This window comes from Phoenix dactylifera, chromosome 16, assembly GCF_051530095.1.
Source record: "Phoenix dactylifera cultivar Ajwa chromosome 16, Ajwa_hap1_PhDact_Kaust_v1.1, whole genome shotgun sequence".
Classification (NCBI taxonomy): Eukaryota; Viridiplantae; Streptophyta; class Magnoliopsida; order Arecales; family Arecaceae; genus Phoenix; species Phoenix dactylifera.
The window spans coordinates 23,134,171-23,157,891 of NC_143205.1; the positions used below are offsets into that span (position 1 = coordinate 23,134,171).

The 23,721-nt window shown below is 38.4% G+C and overlaps 1 protein-coding gene and 1 non-coding gene across 5 annotated transcripts; one reads left to right on the forward strand and one right to left on the reverse strand.

Annotated features, from left to right (window-relative positions):
- Positions 1-5,399: 5,399 nt before the first annotated feature.
- LOC103711861 (uncharacterized) lies at positions 5,400-23,168 on the reverse strand. 4 transcript variants are annotated; one of them, XM_088712639.2, is made up of 18 exons: positions 22,625-23,112; positions 19,989-20,121; positions 17,888-18,043; positions 17,579-17,695; positions 17,420-17,504; positions 16,427-16,535; positions 16,203-16,270; positions 15,935-16,060; positions 14,879-15,848; positions 14,662-14,782; positions 14,015-14,218; positions 13,848-13,908; positions 11,393-11,506; positions 10,994-11,107; positions 10,821-10,910; positions 7,052-7,126; positions 6,470-6,591; positions 5,400-5,632 (listed from the first exon to the last, which is right to left on the reverse strand). In XM_088712639.2, the coding sequence occupies exons 2-16, from the start codon at positions 20,096-20,098 to the stop codon at positions 7,100-7,102; spliced, it is 2,472 nt and encodes an 823-aa protein (XP_088568765.2). In that variant the 5' UTR covers positions 20,099-20,121; positions 22,625-23,112; the 3' UTR covers positions 5,400-5,632; positions 6,470-6,591; positions 7,052-7,099. The 4 variants fall into 4 exon arrangements, with proteins under 4 accessions (XP_088568765.2, XP_088568763.2, XP_088568764.2 ...); XM_088712637.2 differs by having other exon boundaries at positions 14,662-15,848; positions 22,625-23,168; XM_088712638.2 differs by lacking the exon at positions 7,052-7,126 and having other exon boundaries at positions 22,625-22,955.
- TRNAN-GUU (transfer RNA asparagine (anticodon GUU)) lies at positions 7,971-8,042 on the forward strand. Its single transcript has one exon. It is a non-coding gene; the product is annotated as a tRNA-Asn (tRNA).
- Positions 23,169-23,721: the final 553 nt, after the last annotated feature.

Here is a 23,721-nt window from a genome sequence, read left to right on the forward strand (position 1 = left end):
TGTTATTGTAGCATTCATCCATTATTGTCTATCTTATTACTGCTATAACATTTTATCAATAAGATGATCTCATTCAAGTTGTTTACATCTACTCTGAAGCTTTCCGTTAAGATGAAAGTTGGATTCTACTAAATTTTCTCAGGTTGATGGCTCAGCTTTGGTTTTTCTTTTCCATCTGAAGACCGGGTCAAGAGAGGGGTAACCTCAAGCTTGTTGCATTCTTGTGTTGGAAAGGATATTTATGAGCAAAGATGATAAAGTCTTCCCCCAAGTAAATCCATCCCTAATCTAGAGAGCCATGCACGAACACAATACGAAAGTTGGCAATATAGCTGCCCCTTGATTGCTGACCTCATGTCACGCTTTCCGTCTAGGGGAAATGTTGTCTCTCACCCTCTCTGTCGGCCCAGGCTGTGAATTCCAGAGTAGAGGCCGTTTGAGGGGAAGAAGGAGAAGGTGATGTGGACTCCGAAGGGGTCGTTCTTGTACCAGCAGCAACAGCTGCAGGAGCAGGATTCAATGGAGGTGGGCAGGTTCGACATGAAGGTGGCATGTGGACGCCAACCCCATTGATGTCCACACACCCCTGACGCCGACTTCTTCAACTCCTTCAATGGCCAAGACCTTGCCTGATCAACAACCATTCCCTCTTTCCCTCTCCCGTACTTCCCTTCTACTCTTCTTGATCTTTATCGCTTCTCGTTCCTTCCTCATCTAGGGTTTATGGTTTCTTGATTCCTCCCTGATGCCGGTGGAAATTAGGGTTTTCGGAACAAACCTTCGATAGGTGTTCATGTGTTTGTTTGGAATTCTTTACTTCTCTTCTGGATTTGGTGCGCGATTGTAAAAGGAGCATTCTTTCTTTTTATCTCTATGGGAGTTAATGTTTCTTATTCTCTCATCTTTGTGGAAATTAGGATTCGAGGAAGAATCTTTGATGGATGTAAATGTTTTATTGGTGCGTGTGGGTCTAACCGAACTAGGGGTTTTTGGGGATCTCATTGTTTCTATTTGATTGGGGGTTTGCTATCTTCTTTGTTTGTGGGCATGGAAGTTTTGAGAATAATCTTGTAAGATAGATAGTCCATTGTTTTGATGATTGGGTGTGTTAAATAGTAGATAGAAATTTCAGTAACCGTAGATATTATATGATGTTAGAACACAATTCCATGCCATATCTTTTACAATTTATTTTTAAAATTTTCAAAATAATCCTATTGATAATATTTTCCTGAAATCAGATTTACTTCACAAAACATGTATGCTGTTATTGGCAAGTTGATTTGGTGCAAGTCTGCTGCAATTCATTAGTTAATATTAACTGTCAAATGTTGTTGGCATGTTAAATGCCATCACTAAATATACTGATTGCTCATGAGCAGAAATTGGTTTTGTAATTTAATCCCTAGACCCGGACAAATGCTTTTCTATATCAATTAATCATGGTGCATAATTAGATGGAGAATTAGCTGATGCTGATATTATGTTTGGTGAATGGAAAATGGAAAACTAATCTCAATACGTTTCTTGATGTTCTTATGTCAGGGGGCCCGTTTTCTAGGTTATAATACCTGGTATCAAAGATCAAATTGCCACGCTGGTTAATGTGCAGCAAATGCCTCTCTTTGTCTATGGTACTATCAGACATGAAAGACTAATGATCTATACTCTATTGCAGTACACATGTGACGACATTCAAAACAATGAAAATGATGCGACCTGGAAACCATACATAAGGCATGGGTAATGTGGCCTGTGGAACACAAAATAGGAAAGAAACTTTTGAAAAAGGACTAGATACAAACAATAAGCTATGAATAATGAACAAAAGATTTATAAATTTAGAGACTTTGGTACAGATGGTAAAACTAAAGGCGTGTAAAAATTCAGCTGATCACCTAGGGTTTCATGATATATGATGTAAGGAAATACAATTTATCTATTAATCTTCCTAGAATTGATTGTAGAATCCATGATGCTGGTTTCCTTACATGTAAAGATGCTGAAACAATTTGTAATCTTTCTTACTTGAACTTAAGTTTTTAATAAGTATAGATGCTAAGTGATATTTAAATTTGATATCATTTGATGTGGATGGTAAAGGTAGAAGCTTGTACGGTTTACTCAGTCATAAGTATTTTATGAGAAAAAAATTGGGACGGAAGTGATGGTAAAATTCATGTTGTGGTTGTCCTTACATGTGAAGGCGTAGAAGCAATTTTGGAACTCACCATGTCACTCGCTACTCAAATTTTCTGTTAAGTTATCCACATTCCTAGCCTAATCCCACCACTAAGCTTTAACCCAACTTTGAGGATTTTGTTGTTTATGGTTAGTCAAGTCTGTAATCAGAAGATACGGGGCCTCACGGTCTTTAGACAAGTATTTGCATCCCTGAAATGGATGTAATTGTTGAATTCCTGCTAATTTTTGTAGGGTTTATCATTTACAGCGGTCCTCCTCAGGGGATATCCTTTTGGTAATTTCTTAATCCCTTTAAGCTATGAATAATCAATTTACATATTTGGGTAGTTTTAGTTCCATTGTCTTTCGTGGGACATTCTTTCCTACAGAGCTGGGTGTTCGTGTAGTTTATGCTCATCTAATGTATCAACAGTCAATCTTTTCTTTTGTTTTCTTTTTCTTTGTTCGAATTAAGACATTGTTTATTAGGCACCCAACACTTTAGACATTCCCAATTATTCATATACTGTGATAGTGGATGCAATAAAATCGAGAGGATAAGTGTTTATGATGCAGCTATGACTTATGAAACATACATTTTCTTGGTGGTTGTGTTTTGGATTGGGGAAGTATCTTGTACCTTTTGTCTTTCCACCTGTTTGGACTGAATATGTTGGTTCTTGTGTAAATGGAAAAGACAATCAATGTTACATTGAAACACAAAAATGCATGCTTTACTTGTTCTTGCATTTCACAACCATCCCTGAGTATTGCTTTATGCATGAGAATGGGCATTCCAAGAACTTCCACAGGTAAGGTGTGTTTCACATATGATTGCTCTTAGGGTTCCTTTGATTTTTAGCTATCTTGTCTTCTTTATGCGGAACCCAAGGGCTACACCTGAAGTAGCAACTCCTAAGTGTGGATTTATGCAATAAGTTGATCACCAGTAAAAATGACTTCAGAAACTCATCAAAGGGTATAGAGCCATGATGCACTCGAATTGAATGTTGGCTGTACACTGTGACATGGTTGTTGAGAGTAGAACTTTGCCCAAGGATATTCTATGGCCTAAATAACTTCCATCTTTCCTTTGCCATAGGCATTTATGTCAATACTTTAAACTTGCAATACGACATTGATTTTCAGATCTGGCCCTTGAAATGGTTCTTGTCTTGGCATATGAATTCCCCAGGCTAGTTAACGAATGACTTCACTTTGTCATGGGTGGTAATGTTTATCTGTCATACTATGGCTGGGGATGCTGCATCTTTGTTGCTCTTTAATATCTAAATTTTTTGGTGCATTTCCTCCTCTGCTTTTGGTATCTATTGGAACTTTTCTTAACACGTGTTTTTGATTTGTTTTTTTCTCTAGATAGGTCTTCAATGCCTTGGTTATTCAGTCTATGTCAGTGGAATTGGAAATGCGGGTAGGTTTTTTATGTTGAGTGCCCATACTGCTGTTAGATTACCCATTACTATGGAGATAATATCAGTCTGTTGAAATGGTCATTGTGCTACAATAGATGCTAAGAACAAACACTTAAAAACATGGTTTGTTGTACTGATGCACATCACTCCAATACCGGTACCTAATCAAGCTTCGGTACAGAGGATGTACCGCATCTTACCACGCCGAACCGATTCCGTATAGGATGTACCGAAACCATACTAATATAATATCAATGTTTGGTATTGAGACAGCAGACCTTGATTCTAAACATCAAATTCAATACACTTTTATAAGTGGATGATGACTCGATGAAATCACTATTTGCTTTGACATTACTTGTACTTTAAAAATCAATTTTCTTATGCATGCAAGCATTTCACTGCCTAACATGGTATATCTGTTCTTGATAATTTGAGTGATGCTTCATGTGTCTTGTATCATTTGCTTTTGAGTTGCCGCAGGCATTGTAGTCAAATGCTCACCAACATTTTGTCTAATTAGGATTTTAAGAGGGTTAGGTTTGCTGCTGTCTCTTGATATTTCCCCATCTTCTTGTTCTTCTTCTTGCTTTCTGCAAATTTACAGAAACCCACCCGTGGAAGTGGTGGGGGCACAAAAGCCCATGGCGCCGTTCCGCAACCGAGCTCTGTTGTCAACCCCCATCTGTTTCCTTCTGTCCTTCTAGTTTTTTCATTCTCTCTTTAATGTCCTTCCCCTGTGGTTATTTTGATGCTTGCAAAAATTGATGGTCTTGATGGCTTCAGCTGATATGCATCCTTCCCCTATGTCGTATGATATCTGTGAAAACTATTTTGCTATTTGAGTAGATGTTTGTTTTCTAAGCATATTTTCAAGAAAATGGATGATGTAGTGCTCGACCATTACCGAGTCGAAGATTTAGTTGTGTCGAGGCTCTGATGTTTGTCTGTCGTACCGGATCTTGTAGAATATTTTCTTCGGACGGTTTTCAGTTGTATTAGGATCGAGATTTTTGAGCTGTGTAATTCGTCTTTGCCTGGCGTTGTAATTTCAAATATGATAGACCTGAGACAAACCATATTTATTCCATCCATTCAGGATGATTGGCTTTACAGCTCTACTAATTTTGCCATTGTTTAAAGGCCGATGTCATCTCTGGCATGTTCAAAACATCTCAAATAGTTTTTGCTCCCTCCGGATATTCTAGTTTTTGCTACTGTTGCTCATAAATATATTCATGCTCTCGACTCGAACATAGGTAATGATGCAAGGAATTTGCAAACTTCCATTCACAGATTGCTTTGTATCGTGCATGATATAAGATTAGAAATCTCCCTGTGCCCATATTTCATGGTAAAGTAGTTGTTCCAACAATGGACGTCATTACTGGATCTTGCTCATTGTGGAATTCTGTATGCAATTTATGCTGACCGCCTACAGGTGCCATCAAAACTATCATTTATTTTGGAGATTGATTGCCTAAGTTGTCTTTAAGGAGTGGTCGATATAGAAAATCCGTTGCACTGCTTAACATGCCCGTGGTGAAAAACCGGGCACATGAACCTTAGCCCTTTCACCCTTATGTTATCCATGAGAAGAATTATGCGATCATCTCTACGAACTCTACAATAAGATTGCGCCGATGATCCGGCAACTAGCTACATGATTCAGCTTTTTTTTTCAGAAAAAAAAAAATTAAATATAAATTAGCATTTGTTCCAAGAAAATTTGTAGCAGTAAAGATTGGCACCTACGACCTTCGCTACGTGTCTCTCAAGTCCTCAAGCAGAAAATAAATCACTATACGATAAAATATACAATGTACATTGCAGTAAGCAATGAACAACAACATGATATTGCTCAACATGAACAGGTAACTAACATAAGTTCAAAATGCATTTTTTTGCATTTGGTTACAAGTTTGAGAATAAAATTTGAAAGATACACCAGGAACACTACATTGATAAGCTGTCTCCAAGCAGGTATGATGAACATTCAGCAATGGAGCACGTTCCTGATCCAATAAAGAATGAAATTTAAATTTGTTAATAACTTTGGAAGGGTAAAGCTACTAAAAGGAATCCATCAAATTGGAAAGAAAAAAGCAGCAAAAAAAAAAAAAGAAAAGAAAATTCAGCAATCAAATAAATTTAAGCCAAACACAGGCTAATCCAATTTTCAAACAGACCCGACCACAAAGTTATAGAGGCATTAGAAAATGTTAGCTCGAAAAATGCAATGCACACTAATAATGATTGCCAGATAGCATATAGACTTGTGAGAATAGTGAAAGCTATATTACATATTGACTTAATGCACGATTATAATTAGTAACGGCAACTTATACAACTAAGGCTAAATGTATCTCTGCTGACGCCAAAAAGCAGAATCCCTTCGTTTTGGAGCTTCAACTAGCTAATTATCAATACAGCTCCAAAGCATGCTCATCAGCCTGAATGAATTTGTGCCAGAGCAGCTTCAGGGCAGAGTATTTTACCATATATTACTAAGCCTAATACATACTTTACCTTAACATTCTTGCATCTATATCAACAAGTATTCTTAGCATATCAATTCTCTTGTAAACTTACTGAATAGGGCAGATCAGTGTAGCATTATCCCACTCTCCCAGTTCGTACGAACAGCCTAGTCTTATGCTGCCCACCTCTCCCCCAAAAGTTTGTCCGAAACTCAGTTGCTTTAGTTCGTTTACAGATTCAAATACCACATAGTAACCAACAAATCTTCGACCTCTTTAATTGGGATCAAGCTTTAATGGTACAGCATTCGCAATGCTTCTTATCTTTATAAAGAACATTATTCCTACATTTAGAATGTCATTTATGCTCACCAGATTCCAAATCCACATGAACAAATTCCCAGTGCATGAACTGCCTTGAGTTAGTTGAAGAAGAGTCAAGATTACTGCTACAATGTATGTCATGGGCGTACTTCTATACAAAGGTCATCATCCTGCATATACAACAAGGTTTTCTTTAATAAGTAATCACCAATAACTTGCATAAAATCTATCATAAAATTATTGCGACTGAAAGGCAGGAAAAAATGCATATTTAGCCAAAAACTTTGCTGAAGGATGGTTCATGAACTGTGACCCTATTATATGTGTTGACTAGAATGACCAGTGATCCAATTCCAGCACATACACTTCAGGTTTCAATGACTTATAAATAAAAATGATTTGACATCGCCACTACTCAAAAGGAATTCATGGAGGGGAAAAAGAGAGGAAAGTGACAAAAATCAATCAGACAAGTTCATGCAAAAAGGTCGGCATATTTGAAGATTTCTCAGTAGGTATTAGAGAAGACACATCAATATTAATGTCAATCAATTGGGAAGTGGACACAATTACTAAAAATAGAAAACAAGATAAGGTAATAGAGAAGAAGCAAGGAGTAAGCAGCAGTACCAAGCAAAATGAGCAATGACTTTTTGAGTTAATATCGACTGCTATTTTTCAACATTCTAAGGCATACTTCTGGATCTGCCACACAAGAAATGTAAAAATATATTAAAACTTACACTGTGAAAATAAATTTACTATTCCGAACAGTGCTGAAATTGCTTTTAAACCAGAATTTAAGGGATATGCATATGTAAGCTCATGAGAGGTAAAATAAACTTCATAAATGGAACAAAGCATAGCATCTATTTAGTCTTGGGCGATGAAACTAAAATACCTTACATGGTCGAGGAGAACTATTCCAAGTTTGAAGGTAATAGGACAAGAAAGCATCATAAACAGAAGAGAAAGTAAAATGACCCAGTCCCACTGCTTGAAAAATTCTGAAGCATCTAAATATCATTGTCTAAAAAGACTTAGCAGAGGTTCACCTTACCTCGCACCTCAAGACAAGGTTCTCAACAAATGCCTTGTGGCTGAAGGGTTAGAATGCCAAGCAACATATGTGCATTAGATACCTAGTGCATTCTATATGCCCTTGGGCACACACCTAGAATGAAGTGTCCTACCATAATAGGTAGATGTTAAAAATTGGAGATAGTACCAACAACATAAAAAATGCTAGACTATTTAAGCCTGATACTGCTAAATTTTTCCTACCCTTTGAATGTTTAGAAGTATTGGTATCAGAAAACATAGGTATTGGAGACCAAATGCAGATTTAGATCGTACCATGATGTAGAATATATGGTGTAGACAGTTAACAGCATGAATAAAGGGCAGACTTGCCCATATTGGTGGGAAATGAGGCATGGAACGGAGCCACTACGAAGAAGTTCCAGGAGTTACGAAGGAAGCTTCGGACTCATATTGTTCATGGGTTGAGAACGGGAGTTGAACTCTATGAGGTCAAATCTCCCGTTGTTCCTCAGTAGCTCAGTGGTAGAGCAGTTGGCTGTTAACTGACTGGTCATAGGTTCGAATCCTACTTGGGGAGATTTGATTAATTCTTAATTAAAGAATGAACAATTGAATTAAAGGGCTCGCTTTGACCGTTAGGACTACATCAGGAAAATTTTGTTAATTTCGTTTTTTTTATGTACTGTATCAGCAACAATCTCATATGTTTCAATGGAGAGGGAGGATTTGCCTTCTTTTATTTTGACATCTAGGATCCGAACTGTATTAATTATAATAAATATTTATAATAATAGAAACTGAACATTATGGCAAGAAAAAGTGTGATTCAGAGGGAGAAGAAGCAACAGAAATTGGAACAGAAGGTAACCCGTTCCCTGTCTTTGTTTCTATTGCATTCTATCTCATCGTATCACATTCTGTTCTACGATATTTGAGAATCGCCGTCAATACCTCGGCGTAGATCTGGGATAATCCCTTGTAAATAGCCAATTAAGAATTCTCATATCAGATGATGTACTAGCAGTGCATCTTTGATGCAGTCATCGATTCTCCCGATAGGAACCTTTTGATCCATATTGACCTGTACAATAGCTGCAATAATATGCTATACCACAATCTAATATAGCCCAAGCAGAGGGTCAACTTGCACATAGATATGACTGAACCTACCTAAACCCGAATATCATCTAGTTGGGTTTGACTTCTCATTTGCCTCTCTCCATACCTTTATCATCCCTTCCTCAAACAACGGAAACAAATTGCAATAAGATATAAAACCCGTGATTATTAGTATTGATCCCATCAATTTAGTATATCGTCTTCCTGAGAGAACAACAGGAGAAATACATTCAGCATATAAGACAGGAGTAATAATGCTACTTCATCTTTAGGGAAGTATCAATGTGGTTTTAATGAAAAGGTTTATCGCCCTCCTCAGCACCCAATGTAAAATGTGTGTAGGTACAGTGTTTATTTTTTCAGCTTACTTGTGAAGTCTTTATTAATCAAATGATTTGTGCCCACATTTGCACCTATATTCATATCTTTTCATACCAAAGCCTTCATTCGATGAGTTGCTGCTTTCACCTTCATGCCTCTGTGTTTGATATTGTTGCATGTCCTTGTATAGCAGTCACAGAGAGGAGCACGGTACCAAAACTTGAATCCTTACAGGAGAACACATTGGAAATTGCTAAGGCCAATATTGCTCCCCAAGTTTATGTCAGCTCCTGCTATGATTGTTAAGAATGACGCTACAGAATTTGAAATTATTCAAATGTTTGTCTTATGGGACCCAAATCCATTCACTTTAAAAAAAGCAAAACAAGGCCCCTACAGCCACTCATGATAAATCCTACATCCCCAACCTGCAAGCCATCGGAGATCTCTATAATCAATAGGCAAAAGGTTAAGAATCTGCTAGATTTTTCCAATGGTGAGTTATAAACATTCCTTTACACACTTCTAACCATCATCATATATGATTGCCTATCTTAAGGTTCCCTATCTAAACAAATAAGCTTGGAAAAAATGTTAAATCAGGTTTTACATGGATCAAAACTAACATTTCATTCAATTCAGAAAGGAGTAAAGCACCATGTATTAAGTTTATGTAAATAGGGTTCCATTGATACATCCGCCGTTCGTTTTTGAATGGAGTACCAAGATCGATGATGGGCGGCGACAGTTGGGAGAGGTCGCCCATGTCAGCGAACGAGGTCTAGGAGGAAGAAGTGGAGAAAGAAGTATTTTAATACGACAGGATCTCTGAATTAATTATATGGAAATCAATGTTCGAGAGTGTCATGCAATTTCCGTTCATCTTATCTTACTCTGTCAACATAGTGCTCTCTCACAACCTCACGACATCCAAATATGAAACATAAACAGCAAGGTTGCCAGTGCTACAACCAACTTTGCAGATGGTAATGCCAACTTTGCCAATGTAACACAGGAACCCAGATGATCCAGACCGGAGACTGGAGTACCTGGTTAAAGGAAGAAGTTGTAGCCTTTTAAGCCCATGGAACTTGAGTCCCCATATAATTAATAGGTTGGAGGGACCGTTTCTGCTTCCAGACACAGGTGTAGAATAGCCTTTTAAGGAGAACGAGGACGTGGAAGTAATGGCAGCAGATTTTGTTGACCCAAGGGGTCGGTTTGGTCCGCTCTCAAACCACTTTGCGTCCCGCATCCCAAGGCCAAAGTCGCCGTGGGCCACGGTTTCGTTGACTACTGAGCTCCCAGATCTCAAATTATTTGGATTTGTTTATTTATACCACCGGACTCGATAATAGAGAAAGCCCACGATGTGGTTTGTTCCTTTGATATTTATATGAGCTGGGGCCGCGGTTTGTGGAACGGAAAAGGGCACATGGTTTCATCCGCTGCAAGTCATCCATCAGATGGTTTCGTCCAGGGATGTAGCAAGTCGAGCCGCACCTAGGTGGTCCAAATCCTAGGCTTGGTCTGAAATATACTTGAGATTGGAACTAGATGTCTCGTGCTCGGCATTGAAGAGCCACACTTCATGGTTTTAGGGAGACCGCGGAAGCCGTTATCTGACGGTGACGGCATCTTTTCTTTCATTTGAATTTTCTTTTGTTCTTTCTAAATGAGTGTATATTTGTTGTTGGTGGTGCATATACCCAACAAACACGTAAACATAAATGTAACCCGAAAAAAGAAAAGAGATATTGTGACTACTGAGAGTTCATAGGGTATTCTTGACCTAGGATCTGGTGCATGTTCGATAACGATCATAGGAATAAGAGGGGAATAATAAAGAAAGAGAATGCAAGGTAACCATTCCAAGCATGGATAAACGAAATAACAGTGAATCTAAAATAATTACCTCAAGCATATTTTCCTCAAGAAAGAAATTTGGTCCTGCGCAACTTGTATCATGTGGACCATCATACTGAAGAATCCTAAGCTTGCCTTCCTGTGTTTGACCATGGAATTATCAGAGTTTGTATCGGAAGCTAAAGTTCTTAAAAAATGATCACTGAATTCTTAAACCATCACCTTGGTTCCATAAACAAGACCCCCTCCAACTGAAGGATGAAAGCATGCAACATTAACCTCATCTTCTGCACTAGGAAGAACTCTTACAAGCTCCATATCCGAAACTCTATAGATCTGAAATCAAATATGCAAAAACAGTATTACAATGAAATGTCAAAAAGTACATCAGTATTTGGAATCACTCTCATGGAAAAAATGATGTGTAAATAGCTTTAAGAAAGAGAAAATTATGCAAGAATTGCAAAATACTTTAAAAAAGAAAAAAAAAACAAGAAAGATGCAAATAGCAATAGCATTAACTAAAATAAAAGAATTCACATAATAGGAGATCCTTAAATTACTATTGGTAAAAGAATGGACAGTGTAAAACTTAAAAACACAGGTAACTCAATCATCTACCTCCAATATTGTGTATATAGGTATTGCAGTCTCCCCATCAACAACAATACTCCTAAGAAGTGAACTATGGCGACGACCATATGCTAATAATATGTGTTCTGATGTAGGAGAGAACTGCACAGGAAAACATTAAAGAAAAACATCACAAAAGCATTAGTGAGATAGTATGGATTTAGAGAAATTTTACAATGCAAACCAATATGGACATTCATAATAAGAAAAATGTAAAGCTAGTGCAAACGTATGAATACTCTGTCATGTCTCTTTTGGTTCTATATGTGAAAGCTACAGCATATTGTACTCATGTATTTAAGTTCATTTCTGTCCAACAATCAATTCATGCATTAGCACCTACATAATACTGCTTCCCAAGTTTCAAGAATGAAGGCTTAAGAAAATCTTCTAAGACTTGTCCTTAAGGCTTCCAACATCAATGACAACAGCTTGGCCTATCTACAACAGATAACCGCCATTAGATACAGCTTCACAGAGAGCTACTAAACTGTCTAGCTGAACTGCCATTAGAATCCAATGACTAGATTGTCAGCCAACATAGAAAAGTCACAAGATCCTCTATTGAATGAGGGCTTCGTCCAACATCCCATTTTATTAAAACCTTCATTTTACTTTTTGTCACCTTCACTTCTTCAACTACATTTTTCTTTTATTGACAGAAGGGCCTAGAGGCAATGAGCTACATAACAGGAGGCATCCCTCTCTGCATGCCCCTAACCCCCCAAACCCTGGTGAAGGCAGGATTTGAACCCAGCTCATTTGTTCCAACCGCCAAGGACTTTACTAGCTTGATAAGCTGGCACCTTCACTGCTAATCTTCCTTTAAAGAAAGCAACATATAATTGTCCATTTCTGATGATTGAGGTGGGACAGAACCTCCGTTAATTGATTTGCTCCTTTCCTCACTGAAATTCCTTTGTTCCAAACTCCATCTTGCTCTCCTTTCCAGTTTGACTGAAGTTTGATGTAATGATGCGCAAAGAAGCATTAGATGTGATGACATGAACCCAACATTGGTGATGTGTGGATAAAAATTATAATTTTTTTGTTTTGTTTGTTGTTGTCCTTAGTCATCATAGGCATAGATCGACGTTGATGTATGCATGATTTAGATACTTCAATGAATATTACTACCTTTAGAAAAGGAAACATCAATGACTGCCGAACCCGAATTGAGCAGTTTGGCCCATGCCAAACCGTACCATAGCCAGCCTGGGATGGTTCAGCCTCTCGGGTTGGTGCAGCACTACTTTATAACCCCCTTGGCAGACCGCTTCTATTTAGCTTTGAAATCCCTCGATTTCGCTCATTCGAAACCCTCGTCTCACCCTTTGCTCTTTCGCTTCTTTGAAACCCTCGTCTCACCCTCGCCAACAACCGTTGTCCCAACCAAATAAGTCCCCCATCCCCCCCCTTCTCTCCCTCTTCCTCTCCATCTCTTTCTGTCTCCCTCCCTCCATCCCTCTCTCGGCCCCCTCCCTCCGCCTCTCTCTCCATCTCTCTCCTCCCAGTGGCCCTCCTCCCTGGATTCTGACACGCCCCCTCTCTCTCTCTCTCTATCTCAATATGTCCCCCTTCCTCCCTCTCCCTCTCTTCCTTTCTCTTCTGCCTCTCCATCCCTCACTCTGTTTTCTAGTACACATTGGAGCGATACAATACATACTCGTACTAAACCGAACCAATCACCGACCGGTACAACCTCCGGTATCGGTTCGGTGAACCTTACATCTTATATTAATTAATAGCCATGAATCTAGGACACAAGCGTAACAGGAGTTCTTCATCTTCCACATGCAAATTCCACCAACAGAGATGATTACATCTACATACAACACAAATATGAAACACCTAAGCCAAACAGATTAACACCTATGATTTCTATATTTCTCTTTCATGTCAGCTTGGAGATAAAAGGACATAGTGAAATATAATGTGTTTCCAGTCCTTGAAATGACTTGGTTCTCTGTCAAACCAATCATGTGGGACTCTGTTCTTCAAATCTAAAAGGCATCCCACTGAAAGAATATATGCATTTGGTTACTCATTTTAAATTTATCTTCATATTTTATTTTATACTCTTAATATGGACTTGTGTATCTTAAACATAGTTTGTCACATTCATGTAGCCTCCCAGTTGCACCACCCTCAATCAAATTTTGGGCCAATTTTCTGAAGTCTTCTGGTGTGGTCAAGGTGCTTCTAAGAGCAGCATATGTAGGTGTCATTATAGAAAAGGCATGATATTTATCTAAGAATATTTGCCGATGAACATATTCCTATAAATGTGGCTTTACTCATTGACATGTACCAAATAAACACAAATAGAAAGCTATGGCACAAGTTGCAGACCTAAAATTCATAATTGTTTATTTTATCTTGAAATATATACTCAAGAGAAGAGACAAGTAAACACAAGACTTTGATTACAACTTCTGCCAACCTGAATAGAAGTCAAGCAATGAGCAGCTCTGATTGCTCTCGAAGCTAGCACCATGCCAAAGCTGCAGCAAGAACAGAAAATCAAGCCATGACACAGGTATAGAGCATTTTTTAGGGAAAAAATGGTTACAACACATAAATACCAAAAAGCAACAGGTTTTGTCTTACGTTGCCTCTTCAAGAGAATAGATGCGAAGCTCATACATAACTTGATGAGCTGAAATTGGATGGCGTGTTGGGGATGTTGCAGCCCCTGCAGCATCATGCTGCATCTGTAACTGAACTCCAGGATCGCCTTCCATGTGGGGCAGCAAACATGCGACACAAGCGACCAAAAATCGGCCGCAGGGAGAAAAATGGGCACCCATTTCACTGTCATTAATAAATGCATCCAATTAATCAAATAGAATATTATGACCAAAAACAGCAACAAAAAGTCTAAAGCTAATTTGTTCAGCTATATAAATTTAGAGTTATAGTTCGTTCTTATCCAGGGCCATACTGCTGTAACATGAACATATAAGCAGAAGCAACCTTCATTCCAAAAAGTTGAGTTAAACAGTCTATACTAGAAATAGAAGTTGTATTCACATTCTCATGATAACCCCTTATAAAATGTCAAGAGTAATTATACTTTCCAAGCACATTAAATGAATTATTATGACAGACAAATAAGCATGACCATGATAGAGTATATCAATAATTTCAACATGGTACTCATGCAACAAGATTTTAGTAAGCAAAAGTAAAAAAAGGGGGAATGAAATAAAAACCAGAAAATTGTGAATTAAATTAATTACAAATAGGAACTTCACCTGCAAAGGACAGCATGTGGTATAGTTAAACGACATGTCTCTGGATCTAAAGCTGCACATGCGTCTTGTATATCATGCCGCCATATCCGTAGCTTCACTGTACAAGGTAGTTCAGCAGCAGCTGCCGCAGCCAACGATGTGGGAATTTCAGATTCAATACCACGGGGACGAGGATGAGGCTCAGCTTCATCATTTTGGGCATTAAGAAATGACGCACCTTCTCCAGCAGCTGAAGAAGCCATCAAACGGGAGCGTGACCTATGCTGCGAACCAGATCTTCCAGTTACCCTAGCATAGCTGCTAGTGGTTGCCATCGAAGAAGAAGCCACTAGAGCTTCCACATTACGGGTATATAATAATTCAGGTGTCAAGAAGTCAGCTCTCGTTCCACGAACTATAGATGAATTTCCTTGGTGTGGACTGTTGACAGGTATAGCTGTATGAAGGGCTGCATGAGTTTGACCCATTAACCAGCCCTGCAAAAAAGGCAACTCCCAGCATGCTGGGTCACTAAAAGGAATAAACTGATGAAGTTGTCCACCCTCTACAGTTCTTAATAGCGATTGAAGATCAGTACTGCCTGAAGAGTTTGAGGAATTGAAGGCAGGAGAAGTACCCTCTGCACCTGGCCTAGATTGCCTAACAGGTATTCTTACAGCCACCCCATTGCAATGGAAAGTAGTTGACGGCCCATTGATAGCATCCAACCTCTCAACCATGCTGATAGAACTTCTTTGCTGAAATCCCATGGTAGGCTGCCCTTCAGTGTTTTCTGTACTTCCCATAACAGAATCACATGCCGCTGTTTCCATTCCAGTCAGCATAGAATTAGCAAATGCATCTTCTGTCATAACATTTGAGCTAGAAGGTTCTCCAGCAGATACATCATCCATCGCGGTCACAAAATTCTCGTCTTGGTTTCCAGTATCTGCATTTCTGTGTCTTTGCTGCCCACTGACTGAGCTAATAGCTCTACTACCCTGCCGGAAAGGTGGCATTCTTCCATCATCCTTTACAAATGTTGGCCAGAACAAATAGGAATAAGGTATCAGAGGCACCTTAGCCTCCAGATGTGAACGCAGAGTTGAATTAAGGTTTGCTAAAAAGACAGCTGGTGGAGGATAATGCAAATAGCCAGAAGTAGTTGCTAGTGTCAGTGGTGAGTCCGGTGAATCGAGATCATTAACCTTCAAGCAAAGCAGCTTAGGTTGACGACATGGTAAAAATGGGCAAATAATAATGAAAATGTGAAGCTATAACAAAAAAATCCCACCTCAGCTGTCAATACAAATGGAGCAGCATGGGGATGAAAATGCACTGCCCTCAAAGAACGCCGAGTCTTCAGCACAACCATTGGGGAAGAAGCTTCTCCTCTCTTGTTGTAGCTCCAAATGTACAGCTGCCAAGATGATTATAATTTTAGTTTTGAACATGAGAGATTTAAATCTCCTGACGGCAGCAAAACCAAAACTAATATGGGGAAGATAAAGATTGAGCAAGATGAAGCTCTACACATACTTCTGAGGTCAGGAATAACTCACCTTGTGACCAGATGCTACAGCAAGTAGTTCTCCTTGGGCATGAAAAGCAATAGAGGCAATGGGGCGATCTGCATGCAGAAGAGAGAAGGGGGGGCAGGTCATGTGTCATAATGCCTCCAAGATGTTAACAGTAATAAACTATATTATTGAGGTACTAAAACAATAAAAATTCCCATTTCTTCAACTTGTTAAATCACAGAGGAAATTTTGGTAAGAGATATTACAGAAATCGCGTGACCCAATACAATCTGTGGTACAAGCATCCCAGAGACGGACCTCATGATCCAAGCTACCACTAGCAAGTATTTCTGAATACAGTGGATGGAACCTAACCTGCAGGTGATCAATTAGATAGTAACAAATAGCTCTCAATATAATGACAACATATGATAGAGAAGACCCATAATTACTGTGTAAATTTCAGAAATGCAAAAGAAAAGGAATGTACATTAAAAATCATCATCATGAAAACATGATAATGGCTATGATGATGGGAAATGAGTGCTTAGGTTATTGAACCAGTTTGTAGAGCAAGGGCTCAAATTTGTAACTAAAAACTAGCCAGCAGATTATAGTGCTCTTCGAGTTGAATCATCTGCCATGAAAAACATTTTGCAAAGCCAGATGATCATAAAAAACCAAATATGCACACTTGGAAAGGACATATAAAAACAAAACACCCAAAATAACAGCTGAAAAATGAAGTATCATTAGTTGCCATGTCCAGGAAGCATTGCTAGAAAAGCAATACATGAAACTAACTTGATAGCCACCCTCCAACCTCTTCTATATGTAAAAGTTGGGCAATTTCATTTTAAACAAGAGGGCATGCATGGATATTTCGTAGGATAAATAATGTAATAGAAATCTACAAAATAGGAGGTTATGGAATATGATAATCAAATAAGATTCATTCTAGAATCTAGACGCATACAGATTGGAAACTTCAGAAAGTAAATGCAGGCCAGTAACCATGACACCATGAAAAAGAAGACTCAGGATACTAACTCTTTAAAAAAATGACTCATCTCTAGCAACATTTGCACTGCAACTCAACTAATAAATTATAGTGACGCTCGCATACCTGTGGTAACAATTTTTTCCACACACGTATATGGTAGAAGTTGAATTATTTCACTTCATAGAATAATTTAATTTGCCAATGTATTAAAGCAAATAAAGAGCAAAGCAAGGGATAAGAATATAGGTAGACATACCACCCAAGGTGTTCGTCGATGGCCGCTTAACACCTTCAAACAGTTTCCAGTTTGGCAGTCAATTATCTTAACAGTGTGGTCACCACTGGAAAGTGGAAACAGACTCAGTCAATACAATTGTTAACTACAATATAGAGCTAAAGCAAGGCATCCACTTACTGCGTGGAAGCAAGTGTTTTTCCATTGGAACTAAATGCTGCAGCAATCGTGGACCTAGGAGGTGGCAAAAGAGGACAATACTTGGCTGACAAGTGACGCAATGACTCTGCTTCTACCCTGGAAAAGCAGTACATCACATAATCAGACCTTGCATTGTAGCATAATTCTGGATAAAGGTGGAAAATTTACAGAAACAACAAACAGATTAACAAGTACACTTTGCAGTTAAAGAAGTAATATCACTGTAATATTTACAGAAAAATTCTGAAATCATCCATTAATGGTAAGTCCAGAATAATGGTGTTTTACCAAGAAATAAGAGCATGCCGTGCATCGATTGTTTCACATCTTAGCCCAATGCAATCAGCTCTCTGCTTCGAACTTTCGCCCCACAGCTTTTTCGTGTAGTGTTTTGCTCGAGGAGAGATCTCCCTCCATGCTAACAACCGATAAACATTTCTATGACTAGGAGGGGAAAAAAGCAAAGTAAAACCATACATTAATAAGGATTGATATAAAGAGAACATATATACATATATAGTCCCAATAATAGCAGGTCATTGTGCCGTGATCAAACAACCAAATTCATATTATCAAATCATTTAAACATCAAAGAAAGAAGTACAAACAAAAATTATATGTACCAGCAGAAAATACAATCTTATTTTTAATATAAGATGGCACTGCATTTGATATAAAAGCAAATGAATTACAAGTTTACAGCAATTCAGACTGATCTAACACCTATACTATAAAAATTCAAGAAAATTAGATCAACAAGGACATCTTAGGAGGCAGTCAACAACCCATTCACTGACAAAATGCCATCTGAAAATATAGAATTTCCCCACATTTCCCCTGGACTTCAAATTGTCAACTTCATTCAAGAAGTTGCATACTTTGTAGAGCTTCCTTTCGTCATTACAATGCTTCTGCAATACAACTCACACTATGTGACTGGAGGCTGGTCAGTTAGGTATTCATCCACCATATCATGCATGCATCTGTGTAGAGAAAAGAAAGAGAGAGAGAGGGGGGGGGGGGGTGCGGAGAGAGCTTCAGCCGATGATGCATGACATGCTTCTTCCTCCTACCACTTCTTCCTATTTTATAAAAAACTCTCACTAGTTGCTGTAAATTATTTCTATCATTTATTCTTATAAAAAACCACCGGTCCTTCCATCTATAGCATTGGCTATGACATCAGGCATTAGACAGATAAGATTGAACAAGTAAACTGAAATTTAGTTAAAATACCATCAAAAAAATTTAATTGATAGCCCGTCAAAACACAAAGACTTGATCTCTTCAAAACTGCTAAAGCCTCTTAAACATTTTTTCACACTAATTACAGTATTTCCTAGTATAGTTCCTATCAGATAACTGAATGTAAGGAAAGAAAGACCGGTCCATAGCTAGGGTCAATGTAAAGAGAAGAATATTCTGGAAATGCAAACAATATATTAATTTGAACTAAAGTACCCAATAAAGGCAATCTATCAGTAGATATCATATTCCAAGTGCCCTCTGACTGAGAACATCTGAGAAGAAAGCTAATTCATAACCCCAGCCCCACCCAAGTGCTGAAGTCAGATTCTGGAGCTCATAAATCATCTTGTTTGTTGAAAGAGCATGGCTTCATGTCCATAATTTGCAGCCCTTGTTGGGGCTGTATAATCACATTTTAGGTAACTTACCTCATGGTCTTGGGCTTCTAGCAGCATGGAGGATTTGAGGGAGCAATCTAATAACCACACCTCAACTTTTATATTCTCATTGTTCAACAAGATGAGGACAACAAGGCATAGTATCAACTCTAACATTTCTGAACTGCCTTGTGTTGAATGACTGCTCATCAGTAATCCCAACTATAGCAAGCTGCAAATCTCATGGCAAATGACCTCAGATGGCACTGTCTCTCTACTTGAGAGAACCATTTTTTTGCTAGTGGCAATCATGACACAAACGTATTGGTATAGCCCTATGGGATAGCCGGCCTGGCTGGAGATATAGCCTTTCTGGCCATTTTGGTAGTCTTCTACTCTCACAAGCTGCTTGCACAAGAGCTCAAGGATGTGATGAATTGGTTGGGCGCAAATTGAAATGCCTGATGAGCTTCTCTTATCAGTAAGGTGGCAGATATATAAATAGATAACATTTTCCTGACCAACTAGCCACATCAGATCTAAGAACTGTCTAGAGTGATAAATTTCATCCCAGTTGACTTTCACGAAGTTCACTTTCAAAGCCATAGTAATCGGATGCAGCATACGAACAGAACAACAAATATGTATATCAGACATTGCCGGCACCAGCTGTGCTATGTGTATGTATGAAGTAGCTGGCACCACCAAAGCCATAATCAAAGACAAAGGAATAGATCGAACAAATTCATAACACAATCTTTTACCTGCATCTCAAGCTGGAATATGATGAACCTTGAGAAACTGCAGGATGTAAACTAGATAATGAAGTGGATGCTGAGAAAAACTTTGCATCATCCACCCAGGGTTGAGACATTGCATTCTTTTAACATGCTGTTCCTGAAAATGATTACAAAGAAAACCACTGTCAAGTTGCATGCTTCAAATCAAAAACTCAATATAGAGTGACTGTTTATTAAGTTCTCAAAAAGGAAAAGAAGGCATTGGTACAGGAGACAGTTTTCTGTCAACCCACTCTCAACTTAATAGATTATTCATGTAACTGGCAAATATAACAAGTAGCTCAAGAAAAAATGCTCCATGCTCTTCATATGCAGCATTCCTCAAACTAGTTCCCATCAGTCAGAGCCGTTTCCAGCTCTATTTTTGACTTTAAGGACACTGGGCATTATTTCAAGCACAAATATCAAAATAAGAAAAAGAATTTCCCAAATGTAACACAGGATGCACAAAAGAGAAATTTATTAATTTCCATAGTGAATAATGAAAGAGAATTGGATATGTATAATCTCAAGCCTTGTGGACACTTCCTTGACCATCTCTGAGGAAGAGAAACTGAAGACTCTTACCAGTTTATAAAGAATAAGTCCAAATACTATTACAAACAAATGTCTCTTCAAGCTCAAACATGCTCTGAATACAACCCAAAGTTTTCTAACAATATCAATTATCAAATGAAGTTCTAGATGGGAAAAAAAAGTTGGAACAAAACTGCAGAAATAAATTAAACTTTCTTAAATTAGAAATCATCATATTGCAGTAAGTAATAAAAATATCAGAATAGTTGGTCAAAAAACAGACAGAAGAAAAACCAAAGAAACTGAGTCCATCTAGGTATAATTTTAGAATACAGGAGTTATAGGTGGCATTCGGCTTGAACGACCTAGATCCTGAGGTGAGAAATTTGCAGAATATGAATTCATTTATGCCTCTAACTTTATAAATTTACAAGCAATCATGTAATTAATTTTAAACAAAGAGTTCGATAATGAGATAGTGATCTATCATGTCTGTTTGAAGTAACACCTGCTTTATCACCAGGAGGATATTAATTTTCATTAAAATTCCACTTATAATTAGCTGGGAATGAAAGTAGAACTCTGGATACAAAAAAGAAAGTAAATGAACAAACATAATGGTAAGTTTCTACCAAGTGGTCCCCTCTATTACTGCTAGCCCTAAGCTTATGCTTGAGGGCCCTCCTCAAACCTAATAAGCCAATTTAGACAGCGCAACAAGTCCTATTATTGTCTTTGTATTAGTACAGGACCACGTAACAGCCTAGACGCACATCTCTTCCTCATTCACTGTACTTTAATTTAGAGACCACTGTAGATCCCTCAGTCCATTCAAATAATATAAATAAATTTGAAACAATAATTTGATTCAAGAATTTCTACTACCTCTGTTTTAGCACAACCTTAACTCTGCATCCCGCTAGAGATGCATACCCATTTTTTTTTTCAAAACAAATTGAGAGTTCCTATCAAAGTTCTATTTTGGTGTTCAGCATTTCCCTAGTCTCACCATCACTTCATCTACCAATAAAATGCACCAAAAGCCTTCATTTGCATAACAGAAATTCCTAAAACAAATAGATGAAGTTAAGGGGTTTAAATTGTCCCTATCCTGTGCTAATAGGAACTCTCCAGTCTATTGATGAGCTCTCCATAAACATTCCTGCTCTTTATATCTTCATAAACAAACCTGACAAGCATTTCTGCCACATTACCTATGAAAAACTAAGCCCCCTTGGTACTTTATCATATTTTTCTTCAGGAAATAAGAAATGAAGTTGTCATCAATATGGCTTCCAGAATATGCATGTGGATACCAAAAATAACCAAGAAACCCCCTGCAACTTTTATAACAAATGGCCCAGACTAATAAGATAATGAACTGCTATCTCAGTGTTCAGAGATGCTTCAAACAAAAAAAGAAATAACACAATCGGGGGGAAAAATAGCTCCTTAACCGACCAAAAGAAACTTTTGGTAGGTTATAAATATTGTTAAAGAATAAAAAGGAGAGCTGGGTGGCAGGATAGTAAATCACATAGTCATGCAACCCAAGGACGACACGTGTGGAAGAATGATGCAATAAGAGAGAACGGGGATCATAAGACCTCGCCGGCCACCAAAATCACAGACAAATGAGCCTTCTTGTTTGTTGAATGATACCTGGCAACTCAAGGCGCTAAAAACGACATGATAACTTTAAATTTGAGTTTTAGGTATCTAAGACCGACTCATGTCCCGACCTTCCAACTTCGCATGAAGATTATAGAAATGGTAACGCCAAAAAGTTCCGATGCGCAATCTCTCATTGAGATCTACTATGTCCCTCACAATCAGCACCTTCCTAACCATCAAAAAGATCTCAATTTTCATCAATTCTTCCACTTTAACTTCGTTCCTTAAGGAACTGGACCTATCCCACGACAAATTACTCACCAAGATTCAATCTTTCCTCATGTTTCCACAAAAATCTGATAAAATGACGCAAAATCTGATCTAAAATTAATGAAACGGCCGAATTACGCATACGAACGCGAATCCGGACAATGATCGTAAAGACAAGGAAGCGGAGGAAAAGGAAATACCCTAGAAACGGCTGAAATGTATCAGATCGGAGGCAGGGAACACCGAATTCCCATCCCTTTCCCCGCCCGCACAAGATTCAAGAAACCGTGGACCCGGCGGATTCTCGCCAAAATTCTTGAGGAGCTAAGGATTTCCCTGAGGAGCTAGGCCACCCGTGGGAGACGGCGGATTTCGAGGGCTTCTTCTGGCGGCGGAGGGACCCGTCTCGGCCGTGCGCTCTCTCCGGCCTCGGTCGGATTCGAACGCGGAGAGAGAGAAAAGAAAGAAAGAGAAAGAAAACCTAATGGAAAGCCTAAAGAAAAGAAAACCTAATTGGCGGATCGCTGGATTGCCGTCGGAAAAAGAGGGTCGGAATTTATGGCCGTTGGATCGGGATCGGAAGGGCCGGGAGGCGGTGGCCCCATGGAGCCGAAGCGTGGGCCCAGGTGGAGGGGGCGTGGCTTTAGGAAGGAGATCAGGTGGCGGGCGCTGCTCCTCCGAATGGGCCAAGAGGCCGACACCGTGTGAGCGCGTGGTTTCGCATCTCCTCGCCCCCGTGGGGACTGGGGATAGCCGGGGTCTGGTCACCGCCATGAGCGGAAGAAAACTCTGACCTGACGAAAACGGACCGTGGAAGTGGAATGGACAGACTGGTCTTTGTTTAAACAAAAGAGAGAGTGAATAATTCAGACAAAGGGATTTTAAATAATTTAATTTATTTTATATCCTTCTATTACATGTAAACAAAAATTCATATATATTATTAATTTTAGTATTAATAATGTTGATATTGATATGCTCGCTGCTACTCTATTATTATCAAAATTTATTATTTAATATGCAATAACTATTAATGCTTGATTATCGTTAAAGTTTATTTCAAAAATAGTCCAAAAAATTAAAAAAAATCATGCTTTTGGTTCTGGTACGAAATTCTCTATTCATCGTATGAACACTGGTATTCATGATGAAAGTGTCTACTCGATAATTATTGAAGTTTATTACTTAATCTGTAATAAAAATTTAACTTCAAATTTTTTATTTATTATAATTTATTATATTAATATATTAAAAGAAGAAAATCATACTCCACATCGCATAGGTTATATGTTAGTAA

What these genes read in the sequence shown, in the direction of transcription:
- LOC103711861 (XM_008798165.6), bottom strand. Translation starts at nt 20,098, where the DNA reads ATGTCTCAACCCTGGGTGGATGATGCAAAGTTTTTCTCAGCATCCACT. An exon ending in ATCGACGAACACCTTGGGTG is followed by an intron (nt 16,536 to 17,419) that starts GTATGTCTACCT and finishes GATCACCTGCAG; the next exon opens with GTTAGGTTCCATCCACTGTA. An exon ending in ATTGCTTGACTTCTATTCAG is followed by an intron (nt 11,507 to 13,847) that starts GTTGGCAGAAGT and finishes TTTCCTGTGCAG; the next exon opens with TTCTCTCCTACATCAGAACA.